The sequence below is a fragment of the Triplophysa dalaica genome, chromosome 3 (assembly GCF_015846415.1).
Source record: "Triplophysa dalaica isolate WHDGS20190420 chromosome 3, ASM1584641v1, whole genome shotgun sequence".
Lineage (NCBI taxonomy): Eukaryota > Metazoa > Chordata > Actinopteri > Cypriniformes > Nemacheilidae > Triplophysa > Triplophysa dalaica.
In genome coordinates, this window is record NC_079544.1 from 18,547,265 (window position 1) to 18,568,373 (window position 21,109).

Genomic DNA, 21,109 nt, shown 5'->3' on the forward strand with positions numbered 1-21,109 from the left:
TCTGGCTGTCTGAAGCATAGAGAAACCGAAGACTGCGGATGAATCCGCTGGGATGATTTGGTGTGAAGCCATAATTATATTAGATTAGGACCCTGCAGCAGACAACCCAGTTTCGACCACCTCGGCACCACAGGTTAGACAACAGAGGAGAAAAAACGATTAAGTGCAAAGAGAATGTAGAGGTGCAAAGTCATCAAATCAAATCTCAGCCTTTTAGCCGTTTGGCTGGCCGGGATCCGCTGCTGACAGGGTTTTTCTGTGCGGCCAGAGGTCTTGGATTCTGTCTACATGCTGACTCCACATATGATCCCTATTAAGGCCTTGCGGGACCCTGCGCCCCTCGCTGTCGAACACCGTGAGTTTGTGGAGACTGTGTGAGGGTAATGTAAGTGTTAACAGATACCATCCTGACAACTGTGTTCAGACACATGTCTGTCTGTGAAATGACAGAGGTGGGAATAAATTGGTCAAGGTCATTTGTGATGAACTAGCATTATGATAGTATCCAGAGAACCAATAAGTGTTTGATGTACGTCAGTGGCTTCTGATGGACATATGTAAGGATGCACACTTCTGTGTTCCTGTTTTCCGATGCCATTCGGAACTTCATCTACCTTACATTTGGGTCAAGATGCAATCCATATAAATTAAGTTTAGTATGTCTATATAATATACATTAATATGATCTATTAATATAGATTTTAGAGCTAATCGCTGTTGCAATTGACCATAAAACCAATGCAAGTCAATGGGTAATGCGGTTCTTGTGTGTTCTGCAGAAGAAACAAAGTCAAACACATTTAAAAGGACATGTGGGTGAGTAAATGATGACATATTTTTTATTTTCAGGTTAACTATCCCTTTAATTGAGCTGAATGCCCACTCAAAGGCGACTTTCTCAATAATCATTTTGTTCATGTTATAATACAAAATTAATGAACGTAAGTAAAAGTGTTAGGGTCCAGGTGGCAAGTTCTTGAATCTCTAATTACTCCATCCATTACTCGCAGTTTGACCCATTCATACTGATTAGCAGACAGGTTGTAAACATAGGTGGGCATTATCACATCATCACTGCCTCCACATGACTTTTCACAGGTCTATATTTTGCCATTACCCAAAGATATTCATGACATACCTCAGTGAGAACAAAATGAGCTCAAGGGATGCAAAAGAGAAGTAACCTGCTACAAAAAAAAACAAATAAATAAATAAAATGTAATTTCATCAGTATTGCTTATGATGTCAATAGATCCGAGGAATTTGCCCATTAAGATGGATATCATTGCATCATAAATACTGGACCTTTAACTTGGTGTAGCACAAGATGGGACACCTGGTTGAAAAATGGATGAGGCTCAGGGCAAGAGATAGATACATGAGGTCTCACCTTTGACAATTATATATATTGGAAATAAGACATTAGACAATATCAAAGCAAAGTTGGTAGTTATCATCACAGCATGTTTCCACTGTTCTGATACTTGAAATGAAATTAATCAATTGCAATGGAAGAAAACATTAAAGGACCAATTAGCATTTTTGTGCATAGAACTCAATAGATTTTATTTATTTATAAGAAGATGCAACTGTATTATGCACATATCAAATAACCATGTTATTACCATACTTCATATTATTGAATAATAATAATAAAAGTTATTCTCACACTAATTCAAACCTTTAACCCTCTTCCATTTCAGCTCACACCACATGCACGTATATTCTGATGGCAAACTCACCTACAGTATACACAACAATGCCTTACAATTCTCACTCACAGGTGCTACAGTAACTGTATATGGCAATATATATTCAACTGTGACATCATCGTGACTAAAATATGCATCTCTTGCGGTTGGTATTTTTTGCAACCGACTCACTTTAAATCCCAGAGGCATACAAACCATAATCTTGCAAGAAGTCCTCATTTCCATCTGAATAATTGATGACAGATGATTGGCATAAGAGTGCCCATGGTCACTTTAAACTGAGATGTTCAGTAGCAGTCGACATATTTTCAATAACAACAATGCTTTGATAATGACGTAAGCTTATGTCAAAAATAAAAAAATACTAAATATGGCTACAAAAAAGCAATTTTGTAATAATGATAAATTAAAAAAAATTAGCCAAACAGTGAATTCAGCACAATACGTGTTAACATTGATTCATTTGCAATGATAAATTTAGAATTTTTATGAACACATAAAAGATAACCCACAATATTATTATTATCGCTTCCTATGTAATATTGTGAAATTGGGTTTGTTTACTTGCGTAAGTTTAAATCTTGGTTATCTAATTTCAAATGTACTAATTTCTTATTCCCGCGGAGGGAGGGCGAGACGTTGACTCGAACAGCTGCTTCATGACCCAAAAAACTGTCAGTCTTTCCCTGGAATAAATTGTGGAATGTTCCATTTTAGCAAGCGGGAACACATCAGGTCCTACGTACCATTAAAATCGCGTTAAGTTGTCAAAATTAACTGATTACAAATCAAACTCGATGAAATATGTCTTTAATGGTTAACTCAAGGGTGTAAACAAACAATATCTCAATATAGTAATGTGTAAACAGAAACCATGTCCAGAGTTCCCCCCGCTTCTGTAAGCCCTCTTTCAGGCGGACCCATAGTAGAATCAATTGATAGAGTGGGGAGCTTGAAACCGTACACTCATGCTTCTCGGCTTAGTTTGGAAAAATAAGTGTTGAACACAGTTTGGTTTTGGAAGTTGTACGATGGGGTTTGCGAGCGAAGGTTGAGAACGAACTGCACGTTTAACGTCAATCCAGTCATTCGCTGTTTTACATTATTAAATAATATCGTTAACAAAGATGTGTTTGCGCGTGCACGATTAAAAGACTTACCGTTTATGATCATTTAACGCTGCTCCTCGAGTCTCGTATCTTGTTGGTAGAGAGAAAATCATCTTCCTATGTATTTACAAAGCTGGTATTTAGCAGAAATCATTAATGATTGGTAATATGGCCATTTAAGGCTTGCACGTGATCGTTTACATTCTACCATACACTCTGAATTCCCGCAAAGTCAAGCGTCACGTGACATCTCACGCCAATGAATGACGTCGCTTCTACGATACTTTAATTATAGGTGATAAAGTCACATCTATACGTCCACGATTATGAATAATGGATAAAAACAAATATTCTTAACCAAGACTGTAGCAAGTGTAGATTTTACACCTTCACCGGTCACAAGATGCAGTGATGTCAAAGTATTTAACCACTTAATAAATTGTTCCTGTGATTTGAGTAAAATTTATTTAACAGTGGTTGGTTATCTTGTAATAAACATTAAAAGATCATTTGATATTGTCACTGCAGAAGGTTTACAGTAAACATGTATGATTGACATCTGTCAAGGTCATATGGATTTGTTATCCAAAACTGGAGCCCATGTGTATCCTAAGCCAGCAACCAAATGTACACATAGCTGATAAAGCTTAAAATGATAAGTTTAGACCTTAAATATAGTATGCAGTTTCATGACACTACAATTGAGGTATTGGGCTGCGGCCATATGGCATTGCTGAACTGTTGCATGTTCCCCTCTTTAGTAAACTGAGGACTGACATTAATAGCTGCTTTAGACAGATCAGGACACTAAGAAACCAGCAGTGGGATACCACAGTCTTTTTCGTCATTGATGTCAGTCCTAGTTCATTTTTTTAAAGAACATTATATGGTTACAGCATCTATGCGCCTCCTATGTGCAGAGATTTAGTTTAAAGGAATAGATCAACATCAAAATGAAAAATCTATATTATTTATGTGCCCTTTTGTCATATCAAACCTGTATGAGTTTCTTCTGCTGAACATAAAAGAAGATATTTAGAAAAATGTTGGTCCCATTGAATTGCATTGGTTTCGTGTCCATGCAATAGAAGTCAATGGGGTCCGACGGTTTTTGGTTACCAACGTTTTTCAAAATATCTTCTTTTGTGTTTTGCAGAAGACAGAAAATCACAGGTTCAAAATGACAACAGAGTAATGAACTATTCAAGTCAAATGAATCAAATGCCATATCATTTGAGATTAGATTACTAATATTAAAATGATTAAATCATTTTTCTTATGCGACTCCTTAGATACGCGATTGACAATAAATTAGTCAGCTGTGGTTATAATATCTTTATGTGCTTTAGTGAGTCATTTCCAGTACGGGAGGCACATTAAACATTTTTGCAGCCCACACCTCTGCATTCGTAATGTCTGCTAGAGTTCACGTTGGTTGGCGTCACAAGCTTAGTTGTTTGACCAGTCAGTATTCACGTTCCAAGCATTGCGAGTCCTTCAGAGTACATCTAGCATTATGAAAGGCGGCTATGTGTCACACCGGATCAAGAATGCAGCGCCTGAGATTTGTTGTTGGATGTTTGTGCGTGTGTGCGCGTGTGCTGGAGAATGCGTCATGACTTTGCCATGTGAGTCATCAAATATATTGTCAGGCTCTGGGAAGAGACGGCCTCTGCTCCCATCCAATCAGGTTTCAATATGAGCCAAAACAAGGCCTCGTCTGTGTGTCTGTGAGCACGTGTTGGTGTGTGAGAGATCTATTTCCCGCTGATCACACACACCTCACATCCTGCAACACAGAGAATAGCCAAAGGACTGGAATCTGTTTGCTCGGTGTGCCATTGTTGACTAGATGTCTTATGATAAAGTTGGAAATTTACATGGCCTCCGTGTGTCTGGATTAAACAGCGATCACTGGGTAAACAAACCACTGAGACTAAATCTGGAAATGAGCCACTTTCTGTAAACCATAACATGTGGAGACAGTGAGTGGACTTGCTTTTTTGCTGAGTATTAGCCAGGATGCATTCCTGACCCATTGTTCAACATCAATCTACTTTGAGACGTAACCATATACCAACATTCACCACATTAATGGTCTTGTGAGTGACGTACTGTCCGGTTTACCAAAGCCCCTTTTTCTTGGTGTCACCATGACTGCTGGGTTTCCTGGAATCCATCCAGCAGAAATGTACTGAAACCTGTGGATGAGAGAAAAAGGATGGGCCATCCCAGTTTCTGTAAACAATCTTCTGACGCATGGCGGATGACTAATATTGTGACATCACAAGAGTAATTGTGTCTTCATTTAAAACAAAGCAAAACAGCATCTGTCATCCATGAGCTTTTCTAGAAAGCACTCCAGGCTGAGACATATGGCAGTAAGGTTTAAGAACGCTGAAGTCATGTTATAAAAATCAGATTAGATTATCATGCTATCCAAAGAGAAAAGGACAAGTAAAATTGTTGTAAACGTATGTCTAGAAGGGGATTTATTCAAAGGGGATTTATTCAATGTAAATAAGTTTTAACTAGCTAACATTTACAATTTATACAATTTGAATAAATTAACAATTAAAAATGCTGATATAGGAAGCTAACAAAAATCATGTTAATTTCCTAGGTATCCCCCACATCAGTAGTCCAGTACTTAAAATGCTCCTATTGCAACTGGAAGGAGAATTCCTCCACCTAGTGGTAATAAGAAAACACACAGTAACATCATCTATGAAGCCTGTGTATGAAATACATTATAAAGGATTTGTTCAGAGGATTGCATTACTTTCTAGTTCGTGCACATTAAAAATATAATTTTCATACATAAGTGTATCCACAGTTATAAAACAGTTTAATAGCATTACGTATTATTCAAGGTAAAGAACATCACTTTTAGCAATTCAATTTCTAGTTGATTATTCGATTTAACATGTTATCTCTTTAAATATAATCACAGAATTTGGAAAATTATAGCATGTAGTATAACTGTGGTTTACATTTATTCAGTTAAATAAGTAAAAAATGCATTGCAATCCACTGCGAATGCTGCAGTTTTATCATTCTTATCCATACATTATAGACAGGCTTCATGGAAAGTGTTACTGCAAACTCCTGTACATGGACAAATAGGGTCGATCCTGAAGTTCGCTTTCAGAAACAACAAAACAAAATCCAAACCCAAGCGGAACCTTCATAAACACTCATGTGTATCATGTGCATATTAAACAGAGCTTATCTGGACATGAATAGTATTATAGAACAAGTGTTCAGCAGTTAGACAATACAATTGTGTACATCATCATTCATTCAGACCTGATCACGTGATCAGAGATTCACATTCGGACCTTCATTAGTCCAGTGATAGAGGTTCATTAGTCCAGTGATTAGCGACTTTCTCTTTAAAATCACTTTGTGGTTTATCAAATAAACAACTTAATATTTAAAAAAACCTATGTCCTCGTTGGCATCTCATACTTAAAGGGCTTCAAGAGAAATGCAACAACTTTGAGTTGTCTTCAGATGGCACCTGTCATACCGTCACACCTCCTCCTCTTCCTCTTCCTCTTCCTCTTCTGGTAGAATTCCAGGGCACGGTTCCATGGTTACAGCAACACCCATCCCACTGCGGCCAATAGGCATGTCTGTTAAATACGTCCATACATTACTGCATGGACAGTAGCACTCCACGCAGGATAAGAAACCGCCTTGATTAAATCCACCTAAAGTGAAATTAAATGACATTTGTAAAATCATCTGATACATAGATTATTTAAAACAATCTCTGCACACATCCATCCATCCCACCTAACACATATATACTGCATTGGAAGACTGTCACTCCATGTGCACTGCGGCACTGGTTCATACAGGCCATGGGCTCCCAAACATCACATGTTGTATTATATCTCTCCATTGACTTGAGCTGAGTTTGACCATCATAGCCACCAATTGCATAGAGGTAAGTGTCCAGACACACCAAGCCTACGAACATAAATCAGAGGGTTTAGTCAACAAGTGTTTCAAGCTATGTTTTATATAGAAAAGACACATATGTCAACATATCAACACATATGATACACAACATTCAACAGAACAATTAAAACTTAATAGAAATGTCAAATACATATCTTCAAAACTAACATGTGATATGAAAAGTAAACAAAAAAGTGATGAACACAGTCTTGTTTAAGTATCTCAAATTGTTCATTAATAATAATAATAATAATAATAGTTATTATTAGTAGTATTATAAATAAACGATTACATCAAACCACACCAAACATTTTTTTTGCCTTTTGTTAAGAGATATTTGAAGTCCCCTAAGAAAATAAAAAACGATCAAACAAAAACAGGTCTGTTTCAGTCATTTAGCTACGTGGTCACACTGGATCTAGAATTCTTTGTGGAATGGGTCTTCCTAGAACTTCTTTACAAAAATGGAAAATTCCCTTTATTTATTTAGTTTTGATGCACAGATTAAAAAACAGTGTTTCGTATATTATCAGTTCTTTGTTCTGAGTTTTAATGCCACTTAATTACATTTTGTGTGGCCATTTGTTCTTTTATTTTTACAGTCCCCTTTAGTCACATTTATACAATTCCTTGATTCACTTGGGTACCTCATGTGACCCATGGATTAATGTTTTATGTTAAACAGTCTGTTCCAATCCATTAGTTGCATAAATTTTGCACTGTATTTACCGAGACCGCTCCGAACGGTGTTCATAGGTGCCACCTGCTGCCAGGTGTTATTGTCTGGTTGATAGCGTTCCACTGTGTTCCATCGATGATCTCCGTCAAACCCACCGACCACATATAGATGCCCTCCGCACGTGGCAACGCCAGCCCCCAGTCGTGCTACTGACATAGGAGCCACAAATGTCCAGCGGTTTGTCTCTGGATCATACCTGTTAAACAATAAGCAGAAAATCTTTACACACCGCCCGGTCAAGATATTCACGCCAGTCAAGATATTCACGCCAGACATTGCAACAGCAAAGTAAATACAAGACAGTATTAATATCCTCAGAAGTACATTTTATTACTCAGCTGTGGCCATTTTATAGCTCATTGAGTACGACTTCTGTTACTGACCTGAGAGTTTTTACTTCCCAGCAAAACAAAGGCACATACCAAGTGTTCCCACATCTTTGAAAATTCAAATGATCTATTGACATTCATTGTTTAAACTTGTATCAGGCTCTAATTCCTAAATTGAATTCACGCACACTCTCTCTCCTACATTCCTAGAAAGATTAAATTCTCACTTTGAGCTGCTCACTCTTACAAATGACCCCCGATAGGTTCCATGCCTAGGATATGAATCTAAACAAAGGCTTTTCAATAATATTTGCGCAAAAAGATTCAGTGCTAAAATGACTGCTGTAAAACTATTAATGCGTCTTATACAGTCAGTGAAACACGTCTTAATATCTTGTTTTGTTCAAAGGTCAAGTGTATAAAATTTAGCGAATTGCAACCAACCTCCCTTTCAAAGCACTACGAATGCTGAAACAGAACTAAGATGAAGTCACATTTCGCATATTTGCCGAAGAAAATAATGCATTTACGAAACCCTTTCTGTAGAACAGTCTGTCCGTTTACGGCTTCTGTAGAAACAAACATGGCGAACTCCATGTAACCGCAGTGTATGTAGATAGAAATAGCTCATTCTAAGGTAATGAAAACATAACGCTTCATTATGTAACATAACAAAATTCATTATGTAAGGTGAAACATTGTACGAGTAACATGTTTAACTACATTATTATCTTCCATAATTGAGCTATAAATGCAATTCAGCATTCTTTCTCCACACAGTCATTTTGTGAAAATTATAATCTTAATCACAATTTAGTGTAATTTGTAGCAATGATGTTTTAAATTTACCTCAAACTAATGAAGGTTTTCATGCTGTAATTGTTAGAGCAATGAGCTTCAACATAATCACGTTTTTACACAACAGACTTCCTTAAACAAATGTGTTTCAGTAGCGTTTCAAAAGTAAATATAGCAACTGTCTTAACTGTCACAACACAATGAAGCTCTTAGTCAGATGCGTCACATTTTAAGAGTATTTGTTTTCACAAACAGTTCAAACAAGCTCCTGAATTGATCTTATGCTTATTGGCCTCTAAATATAAAATATTACCATCAACACACTTATTCCGCAAACACGAAACCTGACTCTAAACTGTGGAATGTCTGATATGAAACATTCGCCTGAAGCTTGTTAGTCAAGAGTAACAATTCCAAAGAGAACAGACCAAAATCGTCTCAGTTTGTTCTGCAAACATTCTGTAGCCGATGAGAGACGTATCACAAGTCTAGCGTGTAACGCAACCTTTCTGCTCGTATTTTCTACAGAACATTGTACTCCACTCACAGCCAGGTGTGGTGGCGGTCTTCTGTTACTATAATACAAGCTATGTCGTTTTCCTCTGTCAATATGCCCTGTGCGAATGTTTTGATTCAGCTAGCATCCTTATAATAGAAAGGAAATATAATATAAAGAGGTAAACCCCCACGGTGTTATTGCTTTACACCGTGGGGGTTTTCCTCTTTATATTATATTTCCTTTCTATTATAAGGATGCTCCTCCACACAAAACCTTTTTGAGTACTATTCTTTCTGTTCTTGGCCTCACCTCTCAACGCTGTTGTGATGTGTAGAGGCATGTGAACCCCCTACGGCATAAATGCTCCCGTCAATGACCCCAACACCCACTCTGTTTCTGGGCGTGTTGAGCAGAGCCAGCTGGGTCCACTGGTTTGTCATGGGGTTGTAGCAGGACAAAGATCTAGACTCGGTGTTGTTCTGCAAAGAGAGGTTCCGTCCGCCGACTGCATAAAGAAGGCCGAATAACACGCAGGCCCCTAAGCCGCTACAGGGAGATTCCATCCCCGCTAGCTTTAGCCAGACGTTCTTCTTCGGATTGAAGGCCTCTAAAGAGTCCAGGGAGTGTTGCCTGTAACCCCCAGCTATGTAGATTAGCTGGGTCCCGCGATGAGGAGGGGGAGGCAAGGGTTTTCTGAGAGCCATCTCCTGAAAGATCTTGGACAGGAAGTCCTTGCAGGAGTTGGCTTTGCTGAGAATGGGGCAGGACTGCAGTTGTCTTTTGAGGAACGTGGGCGGCAGGGCGTAGATGTGGACCGCATTCAGGAGGGCATGGAAGTACTGGGCACGGTTGTCAGTGTCCCAGCGGACCCAGTCGATGCAGGCTCTGTAGACCTCGGTCTCACATAGCACCTTTATACTGTCTTGACTGATCAACTCCAGGAGCTGACAGTGAGACAAACTGAAGAATTCCTCCTCTTTGGTTACCTGTGACACATGCAAGTGGGTCATTTAGATCAGATATACTGTATATATTCTTTTTTATATATATAAATACACCACCAGTAGGGATGCACCGATATGTAAATTTTGGCCAACAACCGATAATTCTTTAACATTGGAAGCCGATAGCCGATATATGGCCGATATACAGTCTCTATTATTATAAAATTCCCTAAGACAGAAAAAAGGCAAAAGTGGCCAACTGCTTTTATTTGAAAACATTCACTACAGAAAACAAGGTAAACATACACATATCGGCCAAAATTTTATTTAAAAAAATTGGCCGATATGTTGATACCGATATGGCCAATAATTTATCATGCATCCCTAATTTAAAGCTTTGAGGCCACTTTGTAAACGTTAATGCTTATATCCGAAAGGTATAAGCCACAATATATAATTGTGCCAACAATTTAATTTCATTGCAACATTTTCTTTGATAACAAAACATGTTTTTGAAATGGATGACTTTGTCAAAATAATGAGGAAAATAGGCTAATAAGCGACTAGAATAAACGAGAACTTCAATACTTCAAAAGCATCCCAGGGTGAGACCTCTAAGCTGGTTATAATGTAAAGAATACTAATTTATTTGCAAAAACTATATATAATTATTTTTTTAGACAATACACGTAGTTAAATTTGTGGTGTTCCATAGTTTTGGTGAGTTTACTATTATTAAAGTAATTATTATAAAAATTTGGAAGGTAGTGTATGTCTAAATATTATTATAAAGCTAGACATCAAAAATCCGCAGAAGACCATTTCAAAATTATTTTCAGCTTTTCTGAATTTACCATTTATAGGTATGAGTTTTGGTCAATTTATTTGTTTGCCAAATTATTTGCAAAAACTTTTTTGTTTCATTTAGTCAACTAAGAATATTTCTCCCAAATAAAAAAATAATTGCTATTTGCATTTATTTGCAGAAAATGAAACTGGAGAAACCGGTCAAAATAACAGTAAAGATGCTCTGTATTTTTTCAGACCTCAAATATTCCACAGAAAAAAAGTTCATATTCCCTTTTAGGCAATACAACAGTAATATTTGTATTACTGGATTTAGGAAAAGTTCAAAAATATTTTTTGTCCTGATTCAATGATTTTTATCAGTTTTAATGTGTCTTGTCATGACGTCATTCTTTCACATTGCTGTTGGATGACTTTATGTCCCTCCTGAGGTTTGATATTGTTGAAATTAAACAGACACTGGACTAGCCACAATACCTACTAGAAATGCGTATAAATGAAAATTTGGAATGGTCTCTTAATTTTTCTGTAGCTGTATGTATGAAACCACAAATGTGAAATATCTAGAACAGTTCATCCAAAAATGTTCACATTATTTACTCACAAATAAAAATGATCTCGTTATCATGGAACTCACAAATCTCATTTGTATTTGATGTGTGTATGTGTGTGTGTGTGTGTGTGTGTGTGTGTGGCCTTGTTTTTATATCCGGGTGGAGAACTTAACCTGAATACAGACCTCATGGGGACAAAATTGAAAATCTTAAAATGCTAAATGTTTTCAATGATCTTAAGGTTTATTGGATAAAATATAAAAATATAATATAATATAATATACCAGACATGTGTGAATATACCAGACGCACACAGCATGTGTGAATCCAGCATTAAAGCAGTTTAGACAGTCTGTCTGAAATTTCTTGAACAACAAAAATTGGCATTGAAATTGATCACAAAAACAACAGTCCTCCGTTCTGTTATCATTATAGTTTCTCAAACAAATCATGAAAACATTTTCATCTTCATTCTTAGCTAAACTACTTCCTTAATGCACTTCGAATTATTTGATGGATGGATAACTTGCAAGGCAGACCAAAGCCCCATTGACAACTCAATTAGCTGTAAAGCTCTTTCATTCACACATAACTGTTACAGGTCAATGGCTCAGTACACTTCCACAGGGGAGGACCATAGGTGGCAACTATCGATCGCTGCTAACTGACATTTCGGGAACCGAGTCCATAGGGCACGTACCTCGTTGAAGTGAGTGTTGATGTATTCTCTTGTACGAAGGTGCAGATCGTTGCAAGCGATCTCCTCTGCGAATCTGGAGATGCCTATGACGTTCGCCGGCTCCAGGTTCTTCGTGAGGAAATCGCAGCACGCTTTGGCAACCTCTTCTATCTGATAACGCATGGCGGTCAGGAGAAGGTAAAGGACGCATTTCTCGCCCACCGTGATGCGGGAGGTGTAGGCAAAGTCAATGAGGCGGCTGAAGACCTGGGGGCACACGTCTTTTAGGGTGACCTCAGAGGCGTGGCATTCTCTGAAATTACTGGTGAACATGGCTTTGAAATACGGACTGCAGGCGGCCAGTACCAGTTTATGTACCTGGAGAATGAAGACATTTGTTTGTTACTATAATAGTAGAAATATCTAAACATACTTTAATTTAAACAAGACAAGTTGACTCTGTAAAAGCAAATAAAGAGTTTTTTTTGCAAAAACATTTTTTGTTTAAAAAATCATGTTTTTCTATTATCTGTATTTTCTATCTGTCTTTTTACTTCTGATTTTATGTGATTAAATGTTTAAATGTTTGCCGTTTCCCAACTCCTTCCTTTTATTGAGCTTTTCTACATTGATATTTATCATATTAAATATAAATTTATGATAAACTTGTTTTTTAAATGGTTCCTAGCTCAAAATAATTAGGGTGCATTAAGAAAATAACCCATCTATGCGTTACTATTCTGATGACGTCTCAAAAAAAGTGTTTTATTTTTTATTTTACACGCCAGTGATATTAGTCTGTATTTGACTTTTGGAGTAGATTCAACATTTTGACCAGCAAATGGAGGAATATTAGTACTTCACACACATAGTTAACAATAACATATGAAAAGAACCATTTACATTATAGTGGATTTTGATTGGCTGTCAATGTTTGAAAAAAAAGAAATTGCTCTTAAAGATATCCCAAAGATATCTGTTCTGTTTCGTTATTATTATAGTTATGGTGTGGTAAGAGTGCTTTCATCAAGAAAGATTTACATTATCTGAATAGCTTTAGTTCTTTAAGGGATGGAAGAAAAATAGCTTTTATTCGCAAACCAAAGCAAACAACAAAATTCTTAAAGCATCTCTTACACAAAACACAACATATTTATAAATACTTGTAATATAATGAGACAATGAAGTGCAAAAACAAAATGGCAGAACAGCCAAAATGTTCACCCAAATTGAAAATTTTGTCATAAATTACTCAACCAAAAGAGTTGTACACACCGGGACGCTATTTTCACTGCCGAATACCAGAGTGAACGTGCATATTTACTCCCTGACAAGATGGCGCTTAATGAAAAATAGAAATTCCCCATTACACAAGGTAGCGCTGCGCAACTTTATGCTTCTGTTTTTAACACGGTGCGTCAAACCAAGAAAACGAGCCTGAGGTGTTAAAAAAAATGGGCGCATCGGTGTGCACACTCACATTGGCGCCCTTTGTTTAGTCACAAGGCGTTAAAAGTCGACGACAAATGCACGGAATTATCGTCCTGGTGTTATGCCATTAGATTGTTCCAGTCCTGTATAATTTTCTTTGTTCTGTTGCACACAAATACAGATTTCTAAAAGAATGTTAGAAAATGGTCTACCATTAAAATGTTGTAATAGGTGCCCCAGAACGGTTTGTTTTCATAAATTCTTCCCAATGGCTTCGGCGAATTTTCTTTTGTGTCTAGTCAGTGGAGCCCCAGAACTGTAAGTTGATAACATTCTTCCAAATAGGTTTAATAAATGTATACAGGTTTGGAACAACTTGAGGGCAAGTAATTCATGACACAGGATTTTTGGTCAATAGTTTTCAGTAGTAGTATTCAATAGTTGACACCCATAACCCTCACCTTAAAATCCTCTGTCTTGTCTTTGTACGTCACATGAAGAACCAGATCACACAGCATCTCATGATGTCGAAACTCATCCATGACCTGCATGGCCCTAGAGGGATGACTTTCAACAGTGTAATCCAAGTACCCATGACCCCTCATGGAGGGCACAACAATGGCGGAAAAATCCTCATCTTTGATGGGCCTCTTCTTTTTTGGACATATCATTCTTCACAGCAGGAATGTCACTGATATATGTAGGCGAGTGCAGTTTAATAATATCTAGATCCATCCACATGTCATGAAGAAATACAGACACAACTGGTGATCACTTAGTGATAAAGAACCATGTTTCTTCTGTCTGATTAGAAGTCCACCATACCGAGGATTGCTCTCCAGCCAGGACGTCATTGTTGAAATATCCAACGATGTACAACAACAATAATGTGTTACTTTGCGTGCTTCTTTAAATTGAGTTAATACTTGTGTCCATATTTTATAGACGGAGTCTGTTCTATCTTCTCAAGGATGTATGTAAGGAATTAGTTTAAAATAATTTAACCCACATGCATCAAGAGCGTTTCGTCCACTGGGGTCAGGATTGATAAAACAGGGTCATACAACAGTTTCCCTCTGAGATCTGGAATGTGCTCCTTTAAACCCTGTAAAAAAACAAAGATACAGCTTCAAACAAGATGTTTAGTTAACCGCGCATCAGTGCCTCTTTTGTTTATAAAGTACTTGGAAAAGCTTGCACAGCCGAGATGAGGAAGTTTCCTTAACAGAAGATGCATGCAACAGATGATATACAAGGAACAAAAATATAGCGTTACACAAATCCTACTAGAAACTGTCTTTACAATACAGTGTGTGAGAGCAGCACACTTGGCTGAGTCACGTTTCACTTCCCTATTGCCTGATGGATGTCAAGTAGTCCACGGAAGAAATACCAGTGAAGCCCCACCCTTCTTCGCAGACGGTCCCGTGATTTCCCACATAACGCATCGTAGCGGCACAACTGGAATGGTTATGTACAAAATACCTTAAACCTTTGTACACACTAACATGGTTCTCAGTAAAGGCTCGGTTGTTGATCTACCTTGATGTTGTTGTTCATCAGAAACCAGTTTTTCTTTCACTAGTTATGTAACAGGTATGTCTTGCAGGTCATCTTCAGAGACTTTGTATCTCTGGTATTGCACAAATCAGACCGTTAAAGCCAAACATATTTGCCTCGAAGCACAGCTTATCACAAGACGTTTCTGAGAATGAGGCTTCTTTTGGACTTTAACTGCGGCCTACAGCTCTCATCAAAGGCTTATTGTGACGTGCTCCCACATGCTACGACGGACTTTGAAAAATGTATATATGGTGCACGGCGCAAGTTAGCACCAGCTCTGTTGTTCTGGTGGGATTAACTATTAACTTTATAAGTGTGCGTCTATTTCACAGAATGAAAAGGGAAAAGTCACAGCAGTGGAACATTTGTGGTAGGTGCTGCCAAGTGAACTTTTGTCCAAGTTAATCCACGCTGTGCCACCTGCATGATGATGCAATTACAAGAAAAGCTAAACTCCCCACAAAATCTACAGATGGTTTTGTTTTTAATGTATTCCAGAGAGAGAGTAAGAGAGAAAGAAAGAGAGAAAGAGAGAGAGATAGAGAGAGAGAGAAAGAGAAAGCAATTCCTGTGCCATAGCTATACAGCTGAGGTCAGCAAAGGGACCAAACATCCAATTGACAACTGCAGAATGACATTTCTATTGCCCTGATAAGGAGCAAGTCTGACTATGAGCAGTCTGAAGAGTGTTCATGACTGTGAGCAAAGCTATGAATCAACAGCGCTGGGTGGAATAGCAGGGTGGTGATTACTGGGTTGATGTGAAATGCATTGTGCAAATTACGTTTCCAAGAACCCGCACTGGTCTGTTTGCATATGGCAGAATCATTTTGATCTGTCTGTTATGAAGAAAATAATCAGATGTGCACAAAAGAGTTATAATGCATTGCAGTTTCACTAAAAGATATGATTCATGATTCGCCAAGAAGGAAAGTACAATGGCCCAGGGTCTATGAGAGTATCAAAAATTACATGGAAACATCAAATAAAAATGTCGTCCTTTTTCAGCAAGTCTGTTTATAGCTGTTATTTAGTGACTTGCAGTTTATAGCTTTTTAATTAATAAAAAATATAGACCACTTTGCAATATGTAAACACTGGTCCAGAAGCATTTCCGGTTTAATTTAAATGAATTTGAAACCTTACATATCTAATTAAAGATGTTATTTAACATTTTGATTTGTTTGTAAATGTTCTATTATTATTTTTCAAACGCTTTGCAGTGTTAAAAAACTGAAACAGAAAGTTATTTTGTACCATTGTTGGACTGGTGATGTTTACGTCTTCCTAAGGGGTCTACATATATAAACCTCACATGTCCAGTTTTTGTTGATTCAATACTGTGTTGTCAAAGTTGACAAGCACTTTTAACACGTTTTATTGCTTAGATATTTGCAACATCTGTTTATGCATTATACAGTATTTTAATATAAATAAAAACTATTAAAAATATTGAAAAGAATGAAATAATTATTGTACACTGTTTTGATTATTTACAGTGAATTCTAGTAAGAAATAAAAAAAAATTAACAAGACTTAAAAATGAGAGTTGGGCCACTCCAGGCCCAACAGGGGCAGCATTAAAAGTCGTTTTTGTTCGTATAAACTTTTAATGTTGTTTAGCTCAGTGAGAACATTGTAAACTCTGTGATGCTTCAAAATGTGCATGGATGAACCACAATAATCAAAGTAGCAGAACTTTCACCTGTCGACTAAGCGCCACATAAATAATGTATCTAATGACACACATGCACAACATTTAGAGACATTTTGAAGAACTAATATGTCAACACTTTCATCTGAATTCAACAACAGCCCTTATAAGCCGTCATGTTGACCCCTAAGATGATCATATCTTCTGATGCAACGTACGGTGGCCTTGTGAAATTGTGCAGACGAGTCGAAAAGAAACGACACTGTTGTAGCTAAAGTCAAGCGCGCGCGGTCTCCATTCACACAAATGTAACGCAATGCATCCTCTATCTACAATAGGCTACACCCAGTGAAAACACTCACCTCATATCAGGAACCGGCTACAGTTTTCCACTTTACTCGCGTCAATATGCAGGTTTTTGTTACAGATTACGGTGTTAAACAAAGTAACAAAAGCATTGCGGACAGATAGTTCCTGACGTTTGCGCGGTAAACGCCACACAAAACACATAAACCGAAAGTTTCTTTATGGCGTCGCGAAGCCTCTCCGCCTTCCAGCTGTCATGACTCTAAAGAAGGAAGCGGGCGCGAGAGAAAGAGCGCGAGCTCGCCGGATTCTGTCGTATCACTTGAACTCACGCGGAGCGATTGACAACAGTGTGACTGTACGGAGGCGCGTGCACGCTCGCTGGCAGTGCGCCAATAACACAGAGTTCCTTTGACATCAGCATGACTGTGCAACTCCTCTTTTCAAAAGAAAAACAATAAAACCTAATCCGACGTAGCGAAAGCAAATAAACTGTGGAAAGTTAATCGCTCTTAAATATACATCTCTGATCATTCTTTCTGTAGCTTTTTTTGCACGAACATAACTATTTTGGGGTTGTTATGTAGAAGCACACCAACTGGGAAACCCTAATCCTAGATAAAATGCGTATTTGCAGTGCCTTTGTTTGGGCTAGTATAAACACGCAAATGTTGACAGAAATTAATCACCTTTACTGGTATAACTGAAGTTTAAAATAATTTATTATTTTTGGGGTTTACCGGGTTGGTAGGCTAATACCACCATGAATTGTATTAATGCCTATACTCTCATGTCAGTGAAAAGTAAATTGCCATACATTTTAGTGTTATTGACACGTTTAGTGTTTATTGTACCAATCAAAAGTTTGAACAAGCTTGACTGAAATGTTAATTTCAATATCTTTAAATTTCAAAATATGACATGCTTTAAGACGTCTGAAATTACTTTTGAAGACAATCATGTGCCCCCCAAACGTGTGTCAACATATCGGTTTCTTTCAATAGATAACAAAAGTATTCTTTTAAATGAAATAAGCAAAGAAGAACCCTGAATAAATTGGGAACTCCTTTCATACTCGAGTCTTATAAAATGTCAAGAGAACAGTTTTGCAAGTTCTAGTCAAAGGGTGGCCACTTTAAGATGCTAAAATATTGCTTAGTTTTTAGTATCAACATCATTTTCAAAGTTAGAATAGTTTCCAGTGTTGATGAGTTTGCATTTATTCTAAGTGGTGGAGAATCTTAAATAAAGAATGAGTAGGCTATGTGTTTCCAAACGTTGTGTCTATGCATGAGACTAATTTATAGAAATGTCAGAAAACTGATGTCACGTAAAGTATATTTCTATTGTATCAAATTTTATGGATCTCTTTTTATAGCAGATTGTTTAAGGGCAAGTCTTTCTGTAAGGCTTTCAGAAGATTATGTTGCTCATTGGGTTACACCCAGGCCTTCGACCTTTGTTGAGTTTTTGATGTTTGTTTTATTGATTCTTGTCTTGTCACGGTCTTAAGGAAGTCAGAGAGCTTGAAATTGTTGTATAAATGACAAGCAAATGCATAAAAAACATGGTTAGAACAAAGCTAAGTTCATGGTCAGAAATATGTAACATATTCAAAGCATTTAACTGTTGCTAATTATGTGGTAAATATTTCTTTATTTGTTTAAAATAATTTAAGTGATCAATCAATTACATTTTTATTATAATTATCTACTAGTTACATTTCATGTAGAGTAGATAGGCTACTGTTATTTCTGGATTACACAGTTGATGTTGTTAATGCTTGTCATTCAAAAAGATCTATAATGGGACGATCCATCACCGATGATATTGCACTTTGTCCTATATTTGCATATTATGTAAATCACTTCTTGCCTCCTGTGTGCTCATTTGCTAATAGACCCTTTGCAGAAAATAAATACAAGTCTGCACGACATGATGACAAAGCACTTTATAACAACTTTGATTGAAGGAAAACACTGCCCCCAGAGATCTTGCAGTAAGCTGCATTTACTCGCCCATAAGTCAACATATTGCCCTTCTTTTGCATTATTGTTTAATATATAATGTGGAATTAAAATAAATATTTCCCCAAAACATTCACACATTTTTTGGTATATGTTACTAAAGCAATTTGCAGGATGACTTGGTTGAAGCAAAATCAATCATCAAAGAATCAAATAAAAGACATTTGGCTTATTAAACCACATATTGATGCGTTTTGATGTGCAGCTTAATTCCTGTGCCTATAATTCTTCATTTAGGACACATGGCTGTCAAATTGAGTTATATACTTTGTATTTGTGCTCCCTCTAATGGTAGCATGTGAATGCAGCACACAGTTTCAAGAGCTTTGTATCATGCAATGTGACGTCTGCTATTTTACCTGTTGTGAATATTCATCCAACAACCATCATCTTTGAGAACATACTAGACTAAACAGAAGCATAATGTCACACAGATGGGAAGTCTGTTGATAGAACAAGAAAATAATAAACTCCCATTTATTTATTTATTTGTACCAGGGTTTAAAATTAGGCATTCATTTAATCTCACTTTAGTTGGACTTTTGTTTAACTATTTTTGCTAAATTTATCAGACTTGTGTGTGTTTATTTATATACTCTTGCGGTTTGAGACGCTAATATTAATAAACCATATACTATACCACTAAATTCCCCAGATATTTCATCTGAGAGACACACTAGCATAAATATATGCCGATGTGTTTAGCAGCGCAGGAAATACTGCCGGATTTGCATAAACTGTTTAAAAGCAAAGAGAATAGAGGAAGTTATGTGTATGGGGGAATGAATAAAGAATTAGTCAAGAGAAGAGTCTGAAAGGTGAAAAATACACTCCCTACTCATGTGGGATTGCCAATGCATTTCACCCAACACATTGGATCCAGATGTAATAAGAAGGGGAAAAAGTAAGTTAACAATTCAGGGTCCAATGGGACTTTTGGCTATACATTTGCTCAATCTTGCCATCCCTGTGTATATATACATCTGCCATGAATTATTGGGGGGACTGCCAAAGGTGCTTTCGTGGATTAACAAACTCAGAAAATGATGAACTGACAACTATTTTTTGACAACTCATTCCATTTTAAGGAGTAGTTCACTACAAATTTAAAATTGTATGATAATTTACACATCCCACATCCGTGTGTATCCATTTACTTTTTTTAAAGTGTTTAGTTTTCTTGGAAAATTACCAATCTTTCATCGGCTGGTGTCATTGAGAGTCTTTGGAAGCTACGATGAAAATGAAATTTGGACCTTAACCGACAGCCCCCCGTTTAAATGCATTATATGGATAAGAAACCTTGAAATCTTTCCTCAAAAGCCTCAAATCGTTTTTGACAGAAGAAATACAGAAGAAATAAACACACGGACGGCTTATGACATTTTGGTGAGTGAAATATCATGAAATTTTAATTTTATGGTGAACTACTCCTTTAATTCAAATTAATCCATTCTTAAAGATATTCTTGGAAATAATACATTGTTACATACATTACAGCACACAAACACGGCTTAACCAAGTCTGGGAAGGTTTGTTGAAGTAGGTTGACCCTACTTCAAACAAACATTTTTTCCCAATCAGTGAGGTTTGTACCTCTGGGGTCATTGACTGTCTCTATGTATTATGAGGATATTGCTTGATTTACAGTGATGTCAGCACGTGTTTCGCAGAGCTGGAGCCTCTCACTGGTCTCCAGACATTTTAAGAGGTTTCCCACGTCTGCCAAGTTGATTGGACATAAAATGCTGAGGTGTGCGGGACAGCAGTTTGACCCCCCTTGGGTAATCATCATTTTATTACTGCATGTCCAATTTGAGTTCCTCAGAGTGTCCCAAAACAAAGAAAGCAATACTTTCACACTCCACTTGAATGCTGTGAGTCCAAGCCTCTGTCCCAAAGAGAATTCCCCCTGAAATCTTTATGGTGGGATAATTTGTTCCACATGCCAGAGCTCACCCACTAAATCACAAGGTCCCGGCAATCAAT

The 21,109-nt window shown here is 37.2% G+C and overlaps 1 protein-coding gene across 2 annotated transcripts; it reads right to left on the minus strand.

Annotated features, from left to right (window-relative positions):
- Positions 1-3,269: 3,269 nt before the first annotated feature.
- keap1a (kelch-like ECH-associated protein 1a) lies at positions 3,270-17,437 on the minus strand. 2 transcript variants are annotated; one of them, XM_056743436.1, is made up of 8 exons: positions 17,150-17,437; positions 14,032-14,675; positions 12,161-12,517; positions 9,465-10,141; positions 7,520-7,725; positions 6,623-6,799; positions 6,354-6,537; positions 3,270-5,022 (listed from the first exon to the last, which is right to left on the minus strand). In XM_056743436.1, exons 2-7 carry the CDS (start codon positions 14,239-14,241, stop codon positions 6,356-6,358), a joined length of 1,809 nt encoding a protein of 602 aa, XP_056599414.1. In that variant the 5' UTR covers positions 14,242-14,675; positions 17,150-17,437; the 3' UTR covers positions 3,270-5,022; positions 6,354-6,355. The 2 variants fall into 2 exon arrangements, with proteins under 2 accessions (XP_056599414.1, XP_056599413.1); XM_056743435.1 differs by lacking the exon at positions 3,270-5,022 and having other exon boundaries at positions 5,285-6,537.
- Between the last annotated feature and the right edge of the window lie 3,672 nt (positions 17,438-21,109).

Coding starts and splice junctions, on each gene's coding strand:
- keap1a (XM_056743436.1), bottom strand. CDS start 14,241: ATGATATGTCCAAAAAAGAAGAGGCCCATCAAAGATGAGGATTTTTCC. Junction 12,518..14,031: donor ACAAGACAGAGGATTTTAAG/GTGAGGGTTATG, acceptor TTCATTCTCCAG/GTACATAAACTGGTACTGGC. Junction 6,538..6,622: donor ATGCAGTATATATGTGTTAG/GTGGGATGGATG, acceptor ATTTCACTTTAG/GTGGATTTAATCAAGGCGGT.